We start from the raw sequence: 18,372 nt of genomic DNA on the forward strand, positions 1-18,372 counted from the left end.
AGGTTAGTTCTGCCTGTTTTTTCACTTTATATAAACTGTCTCATTAAGTATAACCATGTTTGTGTATACTTGTGTATTTCTTTCTATCACAATGATGTTTGTGAGATTCATCCATACGGTTCCTATAGACAATTCTATTTTGCAGTGTAGTATTCCATTGTATGAATATACCATAATTTATTTATCTATGGTATTACAAAGGAGTACTTGGACAGTTTCCAGTTTGGGGCTATAGGATAGTTATGATACAAATATTTTAGTGTAGCACATGTCTTTTGGTGAACCTGGGCACACATTTCTGTTGGGTGTAGCCCCTAGGAGTGGAACTGATGGGTCATAGCATGTAAATGCATTCAACTTTAGTAGATACTGTCCAACAGTTTTCCAAAGTGATTGTCCAACTTACTTGCCTATCAGCAGTATCTGAAAAGTCTAGTTGCTTCTTTTCTTGGCCAGCTCTTTTTTCTTTTCTTTTATTTTACTGTAAAGACAGGGTTTCACTTTGTCACCAGGATGGAATGCAATGGCGCCATCACAGCTCACCGCAGCCTTGACCTCCCTGGCTTGGGTGATCCCTCCCACCTCAGGCTCCTGAGGAGCCAGAACTACAGGCATGTGCCACACCCAGCTAGTTTTTTTAATTTGTTTGTAGAGATGGGGTCTCTACGTTGTCTCAGACTCCTGGGTTCAAGTGATCCGTCTCCCTTGACCTCCCAAAGTGCTGGTATTACAGGCATGAGCCACTGCACCCAGCCCATGGCCAGCTCTTGATACGATCTGTCTCTTTCTTTTCTTTTTTTTTCTTTAATGTGAGAAGTGTTAAATAATCTTTTTTTGATATTACACATAAACCACACTAAAATGTCTTTCAGTAAGTAAAATGACCCGTTTTAGATACAGAAAATTCTAATTGGATTGGCACAGTTAAGGCCAAAAATATAAAGTTGACATTGCTACCTTATCTTCAGCCCTTGCCTTTAAGAGGCAAATGAACACAAAATACAGGTGAATCTTGCTGGGTTCTGAGACAGTGAAGGGATTTCCTCCAGTATTTAAATATATTTACATAACCAGTTACATAAATCTAAATATAAAAAAATCTCCAATAGATTTTAAGATGGCATTCATCATCTTTGTGAAAAGTTGAACATTACTAATGAAATCTGATCATATCTTTAGAAGGAATAAACAATGATAGTATTTACTGAATCAGAGTAACTTGGGTTTTTTTGTGGTTTTTTTTGTTTTGTTTTGTTTTTTGTTTTGAGATAGAGTTTTGCTCTTGTTGCCCAGGCTAGAATGCAGTGGCGCCACCTCGGCTCACTGCAACCTCCGCCCCCTGGATTCAAGCGATTCTCCTGCCTCAGCCTCCCGAGTAGCTGGGATTACAGACTCGCCCCACCATGCCCAGCTAATTTGTATATTTTTAGTAGAGGCGAGGGTTCACCATGTTGGCAAGACTGGTCTCGAACTCCTGACCTCAGGTGATCTACCTGCCTCAGCCTCCCAAAATGCTGGGATTACAGGCATGAACCACCACACCCAACCTTTTTTTTTTTTTTTTCTTTTTTTGAGACGGAGTCTCACTCTGTCACCCAGGCTGGAGTGCAGTGGCGCAATCTCAGCTCACTGCAACCTCCGCCTCCAGGATTTCAGCGATTCTCCTGTCTCAGCCTCCCAAGCAGCTGGAGACTATAGGCGGGCACTACAAGCCCAGCTAATTTTTGTATTTTTAGTAGAGACAGGGTTTCACCATATTGTTCAGGCTGGTCTTGAACTCCTCACCTCAGGTGATCCGCCTGCCTCAGCCTCCCAGAGTGCTGGGATTACAGGCGTGAGCCACCACACCAGGCCCAGAATTACCATTAAAATTCAAAACACCGAACATACTCATTTAACCACAAGCCAGTCTTAGGTAAATCAGGACTGCCCAACAAACATATTCTGTCAGTCATTCATGATCTGAATTCTGGTTTATGAGGTCTGTTAAATGATGGTACACATAAAAGGGTCATAAGACATTTCTGTTTTGTAATAAATAAGACAGTGGATAATTATTATTCATTAGTAGCTTTTTTGAGATAAGCTACCAAGTCTGTCTTTTCTGCCTTCTTCTTAATGCTGGCAAAGATCATTTTTGTTCCAGGGATGTACTTCTTGGGATTCTCCAAATACTCCATCAGTGTGTCCTCTCCCCAGGTGATGCCTTTGTTCTTATTGGCGTCTGTGTAAGGGAATCCAACGGCCTGACCTGTCTTCTGCCCAAAAAGACAGACCATGGAGATTTGGCTCAGTTTTGTGCTTGCCCCCTTTTCCATAGTGTGGCACTGGGCATACTTCTGAACAAAAATCTTTCCCAACATCACCCGCATTAAATTCTCTCTTTCATCACTGGTGCTATGAGGGTTCCCGCCCTTTTACATTTTAACCATTCTGGTGGCATCTCACTGTGATTTTTTAATTTCCATTTTCCTGAAGATTAACAAAGTTGAACACCTTTTTATGTGTTCATTGGGCATTTGGGTATCTTTTATTTATGAAATCTATTCAAGTATTTTGCCCATTTTTATTTCTGTTGATTTTTCTTTTTCTTATTTATTTGTAGGTCTTCTTTTTTTTTTTTTTTCTTTGAGACAGAGTTTCACTCACTCTGTCACCCAGGGTAGAGTAGAGGGGGCAGTGGCGCGATCTCAGCTCACTGCAACCCCCGCCTCCCGGGTTCAAGTGATTCTCCTGCCTCAGGCCCCCGAGTAGCTGGGATTACAGGCACCTGCCACTACGCCCGGCTAATTTTTGCATTTTTAGTAGAGATGGAGTTTCACCATGTTGGCCAGGCTGATCTCGAACTCCTGACCTCAAGTGATCCACTCACCTCATCCATCCAAAGTGCTGGGATTACAGGCGTGAGCCACTGCGCCCAGCCGGTGTTCTTTATATATTCTGGATGAATCATTTTTCAGATGTATGTAATATGAATATTTTCTCCCACTTTGTGATTTGCCCAACAAAATTTTGGGCAAAAGCAAAATTTTAATAACAAAAGCAATGGAAGCATCCTTCATGTCCAGCTAAAGAGGACTGGGTAAATAACATAAAATTAAATATTATAAAAATCCATAGGTGCTAATATAGAACAATTTCTAAGACATAATTAAGTGAAAAAATGCAAATTTCTAAGACACAATTAAGTGAAAAAATGCAAAATGCTTCATTTGTATATTAAAAAGAATATGCAGATAGAAGGATACAGAAAAGACTTTTTTTTTTTTTTCTGAGACAGCCTCGCTCTGTCACCCAGGCTGGAGTACAGTGGCACGATGTCAGCTCACTGCAACTTCTGCCTCCTGGTTTCAAGCAATTCTTGTGCCTCACCATCACGAGTAGCTGGAACTACAAGGTCACGCCACCACACACAGCTAATTTATTATTATTATTATTATACTGTAAGTTCTGTGATACATGTGCAGAATGTGCAGGTTTATTACATAGATAAACGTGTGCCATGGTAGTTTGCTGCACCCATCAACCCGTCGTCTAGGCTTTAAGCCTCTCATGCATTAGATATTTGTCCTAATGTTCTCCCTCCCCTTGCCTCCCACCCCCCCGACAGGCCCCAGTGTATGATGTTCCCCTCCCTGTGTCCATGTGTTCTCATTGTTCAACTCCCACTTATGAGTGAGAACATGTGGTGTTTGGTTTTCTGTTCATGTGTTAGTTTGCTGAGAATGATGATTTCCAGCTTCATCCATGCCCCTGCAAAGGACATGATAATTTTTGTATTTTTAATAGATACAGGGTTTCGCCATATTGACCTGGCTAGTTTCGAACTCTTGACCTCAGGTGAGCCACCCACCTCGGCCTTCCAAAGTGCTGGGATTACAGGCATGAGCCACCTTGCCACCTGGCCCAGAAAGGACTATTATTTGTAGCTGCTTCTGGGAATGGGGGCTGCCTGCTTCTTTCTGTAACCCCTTCCGTGCTGTTTAAATTTTTACTTTGGGCCAGGCATGGTGCCTCACACCTGTAATCCTAACATTTCAAGAGGCCGAGGCATGTGGCTCACTTGATATCAGGAGTTTAGACCAGATACTGCACTCCAGCCTGGGTGACAGAGTGAGACTCCATCTAGAAAAAAAAAGGACAAACTTTTACTTTGTACATGTTATTTTCATCAGTTTAATGAACTTAAATAACAAGTGTGTAAATTTGGTATTAGTAGAATGGAAGTGTTTGGTAATCGTGTTTTGGGTTTTGTGTTTCCCCTGCAGCTCTCTAGATGACACCACCTATGAAAGACTAGCAGAGGAAACGCTGGACTCTTTAGCAGAGTTTTTTGAAGACCTTGCAGACAAGCCATACACCTTTGAGGACTATGATGTTTCCTTTGGGGTACCTCTTGACTTCTTTTATTTTTCTGTTTCCCCCTCTAAGAATTTTAGTTCACTAAAATGAAGAATTCCCCTGCAGCAGAGCTAAGCATCACGTAGCATGGAGTTGTGGGTGGGATTAAAAGACTAGGGCTCCGGGAGGCGGAGGTTGCAGTGAGCCGAAATCACGCCACTGCACTCCAGCCTGGGCTGCAAAGCGAGACTCCGTCTCAAATAAATAAATAAATAGATAAGACTAGGCTTCAAGCTGCAGCCCAGCTCTGCCAGGCTTGTTGTGACCCTGGGCAAGTCACTCAGCCTCTCTGAGCCTCATTTTCCGGCTTCAGTGGATACCCATGAAGACAAATCAGAGAGGGGCCAGAATGTGTGTTTGTTCGGCAGGCAGATGGAGCAAACAACAAACTAGACCTACAGTTCTTCAGCAGGGGTAAGAGAACTGCCCAGAAGTTATTCAGATTACAGAGAGTTGAGCCCTGCTCCTGTGAGACAGTGATGGGGTAGGTCGGGTGCATTCCTGAGAAGCATATTTTTGAAAAGCTCACCTGGGATTCTAATGTGTCTCTCTAGGTCTTGTTCCTAGAGATTTTGATTACTTGGACTGGGGTGTGGCATGGCCTGGGCAGGGCACTGGAATTTTTAAGCTCCACAGATAATTCCAGTGTGCAGCTAGTATGAGAACTTGCTTTTTTTTTTTTTTTTTTTTTTTTGAGGGAGTCTCACTCTGTCGCCCAGACTGGAGTGCAGTAGCGCAATCTCGGGTCACTGTGACCTCCGCTTCCTGGGTTCAGGCAATTCTCCTGCCTCAGCCTCCCGAGTAGCTGGGATTACAGGCATCTGCCACCATGCCCGGCTACTTTTTGTATTTTAGTAAAGATGGGGTTTCACCATGTTGGTTAGGCTGGTCTTGATCTCCTGACCTCAAATGGTCCACCCCCCTCAGCCTTCCAAAGTGTTGGGATTACAGGCATGAGCCACCAGATCAGGCTTGGTGTGAGAACTTCTGAGTTGGATGAAACATTAGCCCCAGATCCTAGAAGCCAGGGAAGTGCTGGTCTTTATCGACTGGCCACCAGGTGGCAGATTTGGGCAAGGGTCTGCCTTTGGAATTAGAATTATTGCTTAGGCCTTAGAGTAGTTCTTTTTTGCCAGAGGCAGAAAATCCCTCAAAGATGGTTTTCTGGGTTTGTTTGTTTGTCTGTTTGTTTGTTTTTTGAGACGGAGTCTCCATCTGTTATTCAGGCTGGAGAGCAGTGGCATGACCTCACTGCAACCTCTGCTTCTCGGGTTCAAGCAATTCTCCTGCCTCAACCTCCCGAGTAGCTGGAATTACAGGCACACGCCCACACACCCAGCTAATTTTTTTTTTTTTTTTTTTTTTTGAGACGGAGTCTCGCTTTGTCGCCCAGGCTGGAGTGCAGTGGCCGGATCTCAGCTCACTGCAAGCTCCGCCTCCCGGGTTTACGCCATTCTCCTGCCTCAGCCTCCCGAGTAGCTGGGACTACAGGCGCCCACCACCTCGCCCGGCTAGTTTTTTGTATTTTTTAGTAGAGACGGGGTTTCACCATATTAGCCAGGATGGTCTCGATCTCCTGACCTCGTGATCCGCCCGTCTCGGCCTCCCAAAGTGCTGGGATTACAGGCTTGAGCCACCGCGCCCGGCCAACACCCAGCTAATTTTTGTATTTTTAGTAGAGACAGTGTTTCACCACATTGGCCAGGCTGGTTTTGAACTCCTGAACTCAAGTAATCCTCCTACCTCAGCCTCCCAAAGTGCTGGGATTACAGGTGTGAGCCACAGCGCCCAGCCCCTCAAAGATGTTAATCCTCTTGATGGCAATTAACTAATACCAGGAAATGTCACAAAGCGTGTATTTTGGATTCAATCATGGAATTGTTGAGGGCAATCAGCCATCAGACTAAAGGGATAGAAATGGTGTTGGAAATTGCAGCGGGAGCACTGGATGGAGAAGGCATTCCACATGATGGAGCAAGCAACCAAGTCTTCCAGAAGGTATCAAGCCTGACTATAAGGACAGTGAGGGAAGAGCAGAATTAGATGATTGGTTGATACCAGTGGTGAAGTCAGTCTTTTTTTTTTTTTTTTCTTTTTCTTTTTGAGACAGAGTCTCGCTCTGTAGCCTAGGCTGGAGTGTAGTGGCGCGATCTTGGCTCACCGCAACCTCCGCCTCCTGGGCTCAAGCGATTCTCTTGTCTCAGCCTCCCAAGCAGCTGGGACTACAGGTGCCTGCCACCACGCCCGGCTAATTTTTTTTATATTTTTAGTATAGACGGGGTTTCGCCCTGTTGTTGTCAGGCTAGTCTTGAACTCCTCACCTCAGGTAATCCACCTGCTTCGGCCTCCCAAAGTGCCGGGATTACAGGCAGTTCCAAAGTGCTGGGATTACAGGCGTGAGCCACCACACATGGCCTCAAGTTAGTCTTTTGAAGGGCTAGTTTCTGTTTAGCCCTTAGGGGGGAAAAGAAACTAATGGCAGTTAGTGAGGGAGGGAGTAGAACAAGGCCTGTTGAAACTCCTTTCCCATCATGGCCAAAACTTAAATTTTTTTAAGGTATCTCTGGGCTCCCCTTGGCCAAGAGATGGTTTGTTGAGTCAGTTGGGAGCTTAGGATTTTATTTTTATTTCTCACATCATTGACTCAATTTGAACCAGGTGACAAAACCTTCTGCTCTCAGTAGTGGGTCACAGAACCTTCCTAATTCCTGCCCTGAGTGTGTCTCTCTGAAGACAATATTAGGCTGGTAGGCTTTCCAGATTCTGTAACCTATTCTTTCAAAGGAAGAGATGCCTATATTTTTCTAGCCAATTCATATGCTTTGAGTATCACTCAAGGGTAAAATTGTTTCTAACAAATCATTTACTAATTAGCAAATGTTTTAAGTGTAGATTTAGAAAGCTAAAGATATATAGTGGCTGCCATCTGCAGTTTGGACTTGTGATTAACTACATTGAAATGCTAACTCTGTACCCTAGAGTGTGAATTACTGATTAGAGTCCTTCAGGTGCTAACTAATTTATGTATTTCATGTTTGGTATTAATATTACTTGAGCTTTGTGGGAGGGCAGTCTTTTCCTCCCCTGAGGTATAGCTGGAAGTTACCTCCTTTGTGAAGCTTTCCTAGATACTCTTAAGCAGACATGGTCCTTCCTTTCTCCCTTGCCCAGCACGCTGAGGATGACTCTGTGGAGCACTGATCCCTCTGTGTTATAATTGTCTATTTACATGTCAGCTACCACCTATAATAGACTGAGCTCCTTGACAGCAGGGATGCTGTCCATTCTTTTGTGTCCAGAATTGGTGGGTTCTTGTTCTCACTGACTTCAAGAATGAAGCCGCGGACCCTCGCGGTAAGTGTTACAGTTCTTAAAGATGGTGTGTCCAGAGTTTGTTCCTTCAGATGGTCAGATGTGTCTGGAGCTTCTTCCATTCTGGTGGGTTCGTGGTCTCGCTGTCAGGAGTGAAGCTGCAGACCTTGGTGGTGAGTGTTACAGCTCTTTAAGGCAGTGCGTCTGGAGTTGCTAGTTCTTCCCGGTGGGTTCGTGGTCTCATTGACTTTAGAAATGAAGTTGCAGACCTTCGTGGTGAGTGTTATAGCTCATAAAGGTAGTGTTGACCTAAAGAGTGAAAAGCAGCAAGATTTATTGCAAAGAGCGAAAGAACAAAGTTTCCACAGTGTGGAAAGGGACCCAAGCAAACAAAGCTTCCACTGTGTGGAAAGGGACCCAAGCAGGTTGCTACTGGCTGGCTGGGGAAGCCTGCTTTTATTTCCTTGTCTGACCCCACCCACATCCTGCCAATTGGTCCATTTTACAGAGAGCTGATTGGTCTGTTTTACAGAGAGCTGATTGGTCTGTTTTGACAGAGTGCTGATGGGTGTGTTTATAATCCTTGAGCTAGACACAGAGTACTGATTGGTGTATTTACAAAGCCTGAGCTAGACACAGAGTGCTGATTGGTGCGTTTACAATCCTTGAGCTAGACAGAGTGCTAGACAGAAAAGTTCTCTAAGTCCCCACTAGGTTAGCTAGACACAGAGTTAGCTAGGTACAGAGTACCAATTGGTGTATTTACAAACCTTGAGCTAGACACAGAGTACCGATTGGTGTATTTACAAACTTTGAGCTAGACACAGAGTGCTAATTGGTACACATACAATCCTCCAGCTAGAAATAAAAGTTCTCCAAGTCCCCATCCGGCTCAGGAGCCCAGCTGGCTTCACCTAGTGGATCCTGCACTGGGGCTGCAGGCAGAGCTGCCTGCCAGTCCTGAGCTGCGCCTGCACTCCTCAGCCCTTGGGCTGTGGATGGGACCCAGCACCACAGAGCAGGGGGCGAGAGTGGGGGCAGCGCCCCTAGGGGAGGCTTGGGCGGTGCGGGAGTCCACCTTAGGCGGGGGAGTGCAGACATGGCGGGCTGGAGGTCCGGAGCCCTGCTCCGTGGGGAGGCAGCTAAGGCCCTGCGAGAATTTGAGTGCAGCGCTGGCGGGCCAGCACTGCTGGGGGACCCCGCGCAACCTCCGTAGCTGCTGGCCCAGGTGCTAAGCCCCTCACTGCTCTGGGCCAGCGGCTCCGCAGGCCAGGCCGCTCCTTGTGCAGCCCCCCGAGCCTGCGCCCACGCCCACCAGAACTCGCACTGGCCCGTGAGAGCCCAGCACAGCCCCGGTTCCCGCCTGCGCCTCTCCCTCCACACTCCCCACAAGCAGAGGTAAGCGACTCCGACCTCAGCCAGCCCAAAGGGACTCCCACCATACCGTGGCCGGCTGAAGGGCTCCTCAAGCACTGCCAGAGTGGACGCGGAGGCCAAGGAGGCGCTGAGTGAGGGCTGCTAGCACATTGTCACCTCTCACTGTGATCCCAGTGTCTGGAACAGTGCCAAGTACATAGTAGGGACTTAATAAATATTGATTCACTATGTAAATGAGACTTTTCCAAAACATGCTTTCATTGATGCCTCTCAGCATTTATACACCTTTTACCAACTTACTACTGGCCAAGTAGACAAATGAAAGCAGTAATCCAGATACACCCAAGAAGACATCTGTTCTTCTCTTTTTTCCCTGTGGAGGGGGAGACTTAAGTGGCTTCTTAACTGGTGTGTCATCTGATCAAGTGGTCCATGTAATGGATGGATGCCAATGTCTGGCCCCAGGCTTCACCCCGTACTGGCACTGGTCATTACAGAAGACACTGCACCAGAGCTGAAAGCACCTCTTGTCACTAGGCAGCTGTGGAGTCTACTGCACTTGACCTAGCAAAATCTGCCTAGAGACTGTTAGAGTCATCACACTATCTGAAGTTACCTCCAAACTGCCCTCCTTTTTTTCCCAGGTGGAGTCCTGGCCTCTTAGATATTTTAATGAGGATTTGCTTGTTGACATGTTCTTTATTCACTAAGGTGTCAGCATATTACTGTCTTAGAGCTGAGGGTTCTTCATCTTTTTTGGATCAATACCTCCCTCTAAGAATCTGATGACTGCTCCGGTCCCTCTCCCAAGAAAAACTTCCATACTCGCCTGTAAAAAAAAAAAAAAAAAAAAAAAAAAAAACTTTAAACACATTAAATTTAACAGAGTTTTATTGAGCAAAGACTGATTCACAAATTGGGAAGGCTGCAACAAGAACAGGTTCAGAGAGACTCCATAGTGCGCCACGTGGTTGGAGAGGATTTAGGATTTATGCACAGAAAAAGGAAAGTGACATACAGAAAATAAAAGTGAGGTACAGAAACAGCCGGCTTGGTTACAGCTTGGTGTTTGCCTTAAACATGGTTTGAACAGTTGGCCGCCTTTGATTAGCCAAAACTCGGTGATTGGTAGAAGAGTAGATTACAGTTCACTATGTAGAGAGAAGCCCTTAGATCCAAACTTAAAATATGTAAGGAGGCAGTTTTAGGCTACACTTCATTTAGCACACTCAGGAATACCATTTCAGCTTCAAGCTGTAAGTGTTTGCAGCCCCCTGAGACCACTTAATCCCAAGTTAAAAACCCCTGCTCAGAGGCAGCATCTTTGTTTTTTTTTTTTTTGAGACAGAGTCTCACTCTGTTGCCCAGGCTGGAGTGCAGTGGCACGATCTCAGCTCACTGCAACCACCACCTCCCGGGCTCAAGGGATTCTCCTGCCTCAGCCTCCCAAGTAGCTGGAATTACAGGCGCACGCCACTATGTCCAGCTAATTTTTTTTTGTATTTTTAGTAGAAATGGGGTTTCAGCATTTCACCATGTTGGCCTGGCTGGTCTTGAACTCTTGACCTCAAGCGATCCAACTGCCTCGGCCCCCCAAAGTGCTGGCATTGCAGGCATAGATCACTGCTCCCAGCCCAGTGAGGCACCATCTTATTGGATATGGAGACAAAGAATCTGCCTTAGCATCCTGGATTTGTATTTTCTTTCCAAGAATCCTTAAATGAATTTCTAACTTTTGTGAGCCACAAGTTCCTCAGCTATGAAATTAGTGACATTAACCTCCTCTCTTCAGATTTATATGAGGATCAACTAAAATGACATAGGGAAAAAACGCATCCTAGCAAGTTGGTATCTACTTTAGAAATGAAGGAGGTCATGGGTATGTGAAGTCTCCAGACTCAACATGCCATCTTATATGTGTCTATTTCTACAAGTGAGCTGGTGACAACAGTAATCGCTATTTTGGCTCATACATGGGTAGGGCTGATCTTGACTAGGAGGAGTCGATAAGACTCACCAGCTGTGGCCACTGTCTGTGCTGATTGGCTAGTGCCCATGTCTCAGAAACTGCTACATATTTTGACTATTCCTCCTGCACTTAAGGGCATGCACACTCCCAAAATAGACTCAGATTGTCTAAGGAATAATAATGATAAAGAGAAAGCCCTCTTTATCTGGTCTATTTGGAGTCAGTTCCAAAAGCATTAAGAATTTCTGCTGAACTAATGCAGCTAGTTTCTTTCCTGCCACCACTTTCCTTCTAAAATAGTTTCAAGATCTGTGGGGGAAAACATCTAATTACAGTGAACGGACTGGTGGGAAGAAGTTAAGCATTGGGGTTTTCTGCCCTGTGGAACCTTGTCCTAACTTGGGCAGATGGTATCACACTACCTGGTCATCATCCGCTCATTCACTGTTTGACCAGTTGGTCATTCATCCACAAATGTCCTTTTTGCAGGAGGAATGAAGGTGCTAGATCTGCAGATGTTAGCATGAAAAGACAAATCTCCTGCTGCCAAGGTGCTTAAAGTAGTGGAGGTCAGGGGACAAGCAAGCAGACAGGCAGCTGTGAATGCAGACAGGAAGCACCACGAGGCAGTGGGACCCACAGAGTGGTATCAGGGTAGAGATGAGCGGGTCTCGTGTGGGGAGGGAGGAAGTGGACTGCAGAGAAGGTGACGGGGCGAAAATAGCTTGAGAGGTGTGGAGCTAGAAGGGCTGTCACATTTGTTTATTAATATGCCCTTTGCAAAAGAGTGGCCTGATGCCTGGAGTCACTCAAAAGATTTCCAATTCCACTAGGAAAGAGTCTATTTTGGCTTCAGTGGTTGTATGTGCACCCCCTGATTTGCTGTGTGCTGAGGCATTGTGGTGATGGATGCAAGTGCAGAGACCTTGAGCATGTATCAGACTCTGGTTCTTGCCCTGAGTCCTGGAAGGAGGCAGGACAGACATCGTGGGAGACAGGCACCACTGATCAGTGATGAGACCAGACCTGGAACTCGCATCTTTTACTCAGTCCTCTGCCCTTTCTGCTGGATGGTGCCCCCCCAGTATAGGGTGCAATGCACAATTGGAGCATTTAAGGGCCACAAAGAGGACAGATTACCAATGCTTGTGTGTTGATTCTTTGAGCCTGTTATCTCATGGAAAAATCATTTATAAAACTCTGTGTATGGGATGAGTAGGAAATAGAGAGTGAGTATTAATGGGTGCAGGCTTTTTTTGGGGGGCAATGGAAACAGCCTGGAATTAAATAGTGGTGATGTTTTCACACTTTGTGAAATACTAAAAACTCCTGAATTGTACAGTCTTAAGGAACTTTTATTTATTTGTTTTTGAGACAAAAGTCCCTGTGTCACCCAGGCTGAAGTGTGGTGGCATGATCACCGATTATTGCAGCCTCAATCTCTGAGGCTCAAGTGATTCTCCCACCTCAGCCTACCAAGTAGCTGTGACTATAGGTGCGCACCACCACATGCAGCAAATTTGTAATTTTTTGTAAAAACAAGGTTTTACCATGTTGCCCAGTCTGGTCTTGAACTCCTGTGCCCAAGCAATCCTCCCACTTCGGCTTCCCAAAGTGCCAGGATTACAAGCATGAGTCACCACACACGGCCTCAGGTTTAAGAAACTTTTAAATAAATGAAATATAGTCATACCAAAACAATAAAAATGGGTTTCGGGGAAAAAAATGTCTTTAAAACAAACTTATGTATGGTATAATCCTAGTCCTTTTAAAAAAATGCTTTCAAAAACTGGCAGTCAAGTCATAAAAGGACAAATACTTATGATTCCACTCATAAAGTAGTCAAAAGTAGTCAAAAACCATAGAAACACCACCATAAATGTATAATTTTTATTTTCAATTTTAAAAAAGGTAAGTCAAAATCATAGAAACAGAAAGTAGACAGGTGGTTACTAAGGGCTATGGGATGGGGAAGTTAGTGTCTCATGGGCATAGAGTTTCAGTGTTACAAGATTAAAAGTTCTAGAGTTATGCTGCCCAGCAGTGTGAATATGCCTTATTGTACTGTACACTTAAAATGGTTAATATGATAAATTTAGCATTATGTGCTTTTTACTATAGTAAAATAAAAGAAAAAAAAAATGGGGCCGAGTGCAGTAGCTCACACCTGTAACATAATCCCAGCACTTTGGGAGGCCGAGGTGGGAAGATCACTTGAGGCCAGAAGTTTGAAACTAGCCTGGTCAATATAGCGAGACCTCATCTCTACAAAAGAAAAATGTTAAAATTAGACAGGTGTGGTACTTGTAGTCCCAGCTCTCCGGAGGCAGGGACTGAGGCAGAGGATCACTTGAGGGTAGGGGTTTGAGGCTGCAGCGAGCCATGCTTCTGCCACTGCTGCAGCCTAAGCAACAGAGCAAGATCCTGTTGTAAAAACAAACAAACAAAAACTGGCAGCTAATACCTGAGAGTGAATATCTTTTATCTCTGGTTAATGGGATCGAGAAAATACTTCATGTTATAGAAAGAACAGTGTCTTTGGACCCACACAGACCTAGATTTAAGATTAGCTCTGCCAATTACTAAGTACTCTTTACTATGAACCTCTGTTCTCATCTGTGAAACTGGAATAATGAATCCTACCTCCAAGAATTATAGTCAAGTTGGAAACAATTTACACAAAGTGCCAAACACCAAGCCTGGCACAGTAGGAACTGAGTAAATAGTGGTTAATATTTTTATCAGTGTCTGCATTGCTGACATCTCCATCATTTCTATGCATTTATTTTTGAATCAGAAAAAGATGTTATTTAAAAAAATAACCTAGTAGTGCCCCTTGTCCCATTCCTATCAGTTATATTATTATTGTTACTACCCTCTGGAATTTCAATAGCTCTTTGTTTTTTGGGTTTTTTGTTTTGTTTTGCTTTGCTTTTGAGACAGGGTCTCACTCTGTCACCCAGTCTGGAGTATAGTGATGTAATCTCAGCTCACTGCAGCCTCAACCTCCTGGGCTCAGGCAGTCCTCCCACTTCAGCTTCCCAAGTAGCTGGGACCACAGGCGCATGCCACCACACTTGGCTAATTTTTGCATTTTTAGTAGAGACAGGGTTTTGCCATGTTGCCTGGGCCTGTCTGGAACTCCTGGGCTCAAGCGATCTGCCTGCCTCGGCCTTCCAAAGTGCTGGCCTAAATAGCTCTCTGTATTTGCAAAAGTGTGTTGTAAGAATCATTCAAAGCCTCTCGATTGGTTGGAGGCTCTAGAATACACAGAAAAAGGCTGCTGCTGTGTATCTCTGCAAGTCATGCACAAGATGGGGAACAGCAGGCTCCCTCTTGCTTACCAGTTCCAATGCAGGGAACTGAGCCCTGTAGCTGTTTCTTTCATATCTCACCCATTTTAAAGAGACCACAGGCTTTAGAAGTAAAGGACTCTTTTGTTGAAGGAGTGTTTTAAAATTTAAATGAGCATTTATTGTTCAAAGACGGACCAACCAGTCTTTTGAAGAATTCAAGGCTCTTTAGAGAAAAATAAAGCCTTGGAGGAGTATCTGAGAAGCTTGTTAGAGGCATGGGAAGGGTCTGGAAATAAAAAACTTCATCTGGAGTTTCTGCCTTCTACCAACAGAGCTGAAGCTAATGCTCTTCTAAGACAAGCAAAACAGATGGTTTACGTACTTCCTTTCCTTCCTTTTACTTCTTCTGTAATAGACTTGTCGTGTCTGATGTTTGGGCTGACGTAGTACTCTAATAGAGTTAGAGTCTGCATTTTTTATGTCCTCTAGTATGTTCTGGTTGATGGTTGAGGGCAACAAACCAGGAATCCCAGATGCCAGCACCAAGACCTCAGACAGGTCACTTAACTCTCTGAGCTCCATCACCGTTCTCTCCTTGCAGACCTCACAGGGAACAGGCAAAGCTCTATAAGATACAACATCATTATGATTAATCCTATTCTGATTCTGAAAGCAAAGCTCTTCCTACACAAACTCCTATTTCTAAATACTAAATTAAAGACATTTATTTATGGTGTATTTTGTGTACTTGTAGAAATGGAAAGTGTTGAGATAAAACATGAAGCAATGATGACAAAGTGCTAACTTTTTCTTGTTTTAATTTCTTCATGCTTTTTTCCACCTAATCCCCTAGAGTGGTGTCTTAACTGTTAAACTGGGTGGAGATCTAGGAACCTACGTGATCAACAAGCAGACGCCAAACAAGCAAATCTGGTTATCTTCTCCATCCAGGTATGTAGATATGTTCAGAAGTCAACATCTGTAATTCTTAAAGACTTCCAAAATGCAACATTGTGGACCATTTAAGAAATGTCAGCTGAGCACAGTGACTCACACCTGTAATCCAACACTTTGAGAGGCTGAAGTAGGAAGATCACTTAAGGACAGTTCAGAACCAACCTGGGCGACATAGTGAGTCCCTGGCTCTGTAAAGAAAAGAAAAATAAAGTCACGGCTGGGTGCAGTGGCTCACACCTGTAATCCCAGCAGTATGGGAGGCCAAGAGTGTGGATCACTTGAGTTCAGGAGTTTGAGACAAGCCTGGGCAATGTCACAAAACCCCGCCTGTACTAAAAATACAAAAGTTAGCCAGGTGTGGTGGCACACGCCTATAGTCGCAACTACTTGGAAGGCTGAGGTTGAGCCTCAGCGTGAGCCCAGGAGGTGGAGGTTGCAGTGAGCCAAGATCACGCCACTGCACTCCAGTCTGGGCAACAGGGCCAGACCCTATCCCCTCTCCCCCGCAAAAAAACAAGTCACTGTCTTATGTTAGTATCCTTATAATTGAGTCTTTCCTGATATTTTGCAGCCTGTCTCATTCTCAGTAGAAAAATTTACTCTAGTTATATAACTTCTCCCTGCTGACAATTTGGATACTGTAAGCAGGCATCAGGATATTAAGAAGATCTGAAGTGAATAGCTTATAACTTTTCCAAATTCAGCCTAGACAGTTTTCCTCTATTAAATCATTGCCCTGACTTTTAAAAAAAAAGCTGCTTTTGACCTTGTAGCATTTGAACAAGTTGCACTTTGTCTTCAAAGCAAGTTAAAGTTTGACCTCTACTTGTTTTGAGCCTCTCAGGTAAAGGGTTATTTGAATTCCCTTTGCAGGATGGGGTTGTGTACCCTGTGGAGGTGGCAGAGTGTTTTATATTGCTGTTCTAGGGCATTTAATCCCTCCTGCCTTTTCCATTGATGTGCTTTCAATGTAGAGGAATAAAAGATTGTGTTGGAGACACAATGCAGCCTGCATAGCATCTGAAAGCCTGAGAACATGCAGTGAGAGATGTCGCTCATCCCTCAGCAGCCTGGCTGCTGTTGAAGTGGTTGTAAGAAAGTAAAAGAGAAATGCCCACAAAAAGCTCTCAGATCCAGTCATTCATTAGCACTTCCAAAGAGAGCATGTTGACTATGAATTGGGAAAGGGCTAGATAAAGCCAGCATAGAATTCTTTGAAAGACTAATGGTATTTGCATTTTTAAAAAATTATAACCTTACTCTACCCCCTAACATTGACATCATTTTTAGGCAATTAATATTATACCATTTATCATTCTGTGATCTCTAATGCTTTGTTCAGAATAAATAGTGTTATGTTTCCTTTCCCCACACTCTCATCCAGGAAGTGTGCTAGAGTTTAACAAAAACAGCACTAGAAATCACTGTCATTCTAGGAAGGCCCTAATTCACAACTCGTATTGGTTTTTAGAGCCAGTTAGTGTGGAGGTTGGAGGATTTTAACCTCTGTGGGCCAGTTAGCCTCTGTGGCTTCAGTCACTCTTCCTGACCCTGGCCATGCTTGAGCCTGTGTGTTCTTATCCATCTCCGGGGGAACAAAGTGGATCAGCTCAGTCCAGCGATCACTTTTGGGGATCATTGGCTTTGTAAATATCGGGCAGGCACCTACCCCAAAAGAATTTTCCCCATATCTGGAGACTGAAAACTTCCATATCGTATTTGGACACACTGTCCAGCAATAGGCTCTTACCCTAGCTGTGTTCAGAAATATGGGAATTTGGAAAGATCTGCTGAGCAAGCTATTTACTGTCACAGATACTATCTTCCTCAAAAAAAATTATATATATGTGTATATATATGGGGGGGGGGCAGGGTGAGACTGAAGAAGTGCATCAGCGGGAGAAGGCCACACCCAGAGACCACAGGCTCCTGGGTCCACCTCAGGCCCCTCCCCTTCCTGCGTCCAGTTTCCGGCGGATCCAGAGAGGCCACCGCCGCGTAGAAGTCAGGGGAAGGGAGGGAGAGAAGCGTTTCCTGAGGACAATCTCTCAGTGCTTCTGTGGGAAGTGGCGGCAAGATGGCAGCTCCCAGCGGGGGACGGAAGCCGAGTCACTCTGCTGGTCGCTGGAGGCCAGGACGCTGCCTAACACAGCCGTCCCGCTCCAGGCCCTCACTACCAGGACGGCTCTCCCCACTCCCGGCCTGCTGCCCACACAGACTGCGGGGTCTGGGGGAGCAGGACCCTGGACGTCCCGCTCCTGTCTTGGAAGGAGCAGGCCGGAGCACGGGAGCGCCGTGTAGCTGTGCCTGCAAAGGCACAGGATTCCGTGGGAGGATCCCGCAGCTTCGGGCCGTTGTCATTGTTTTCATACCTGTGGTGAATGGCATGACCAGACACACGGTAATGTCTGGAGAAACCTCTGAAGAGGAGTAAGAGGTTGTGGACATGCTGTGGCCCGGACAGTGGCTGCTGAGCCATTGGAGCCTGCACCCACCCAACTTGGCCAAAGAAGCCCCCATACTCTCTGTGGAAAAGATTTCCAGAAGCTGTTGTGTCAATAACAAAGCCTCAGAAAAAAAAAAAAAAACCATAAAATTATCAACAGTGAAGATCATCCTTGAGTCTGATTTGAAAAGTAGGATGAAATTCTGCAGAGGCATTCTACTGGCAAGATACCACCCTCAGCCAGATCTGCAGGTCCAGGCCATCATGCCAGGGAAAATGCTCCATTTACCACTCCTCAGCTTCTGTTTCTGGTTTCAGAGGTCTGTGTATTGGAGGGGCTTTAAAGCGAGAAGGATCTTTACCCACTTACTCTTATTGGCAGATGTGAATATGGAGGTCCAGTGGGGAAAGTGACATGTCCTAAGTCAGAGTAGAGTCAACAAGAAAACAGGACCAAAAATGACTGAGCCTGTAGTGTATAATGGGCATTGATGAGCTACTGGAAATACGGAGATGAAGAAAACACAGTCCCATCTTCAAGGAGCTCAATCTAGCAAGGGAGACAGACTCTTTGTAGGTGGGACCAGGCTTCCCTGCAGCAGAAGGAAGCTTGA

General features: G+C 45.0%; 1 protein-coding gene across 6 annotated transcripts in view; it reads left to right on the plus strand.

Moving 5' to 3' along the window:
- The window catches only part of FXN (frataxin), a 48,997-nt gene that overhangs the window by 15,267 nt on the left and 15,358 nt on the right, over positions 1–18,372 (plus strand). For 4 of the 6 annotated variants that reach the window (XM_074017619.1, XM_045373144.3, XM_074017618.1 and 1 more), the window contains 2 exons: positions 4,269–4,389; positions 15,209–15,306. In XM_074017619.1, coding sequence (XP_073873720.1) covers positions 4,269–4,389; positions 15,209–15,306 — 219 coding nt within the window. Of the gene's footprint in view, positions 1–4,268; positions 4,390–7,303; positions 7,887–15,208; positions 15,311–18,372 lie in introns of those variants that run through there. The other 2 variants (XM_065530662.2, XM_074017620.1) reach the window with 2 other exon arrangements.

Source organism: Macaca fascicularis, chromosome 15 (genome assembly GCF_037993035.2).
Source record: "Macaca fascicularis isolate 582-1 chromosome 15, T2T-MFA8v1.1".
Classification (NCBI taxonomy): Eukaryota; Metazoa; Chordata; class Mammalia; order Primates; family Cercopithecidae; genus Macaca; species Macaca fascicularis.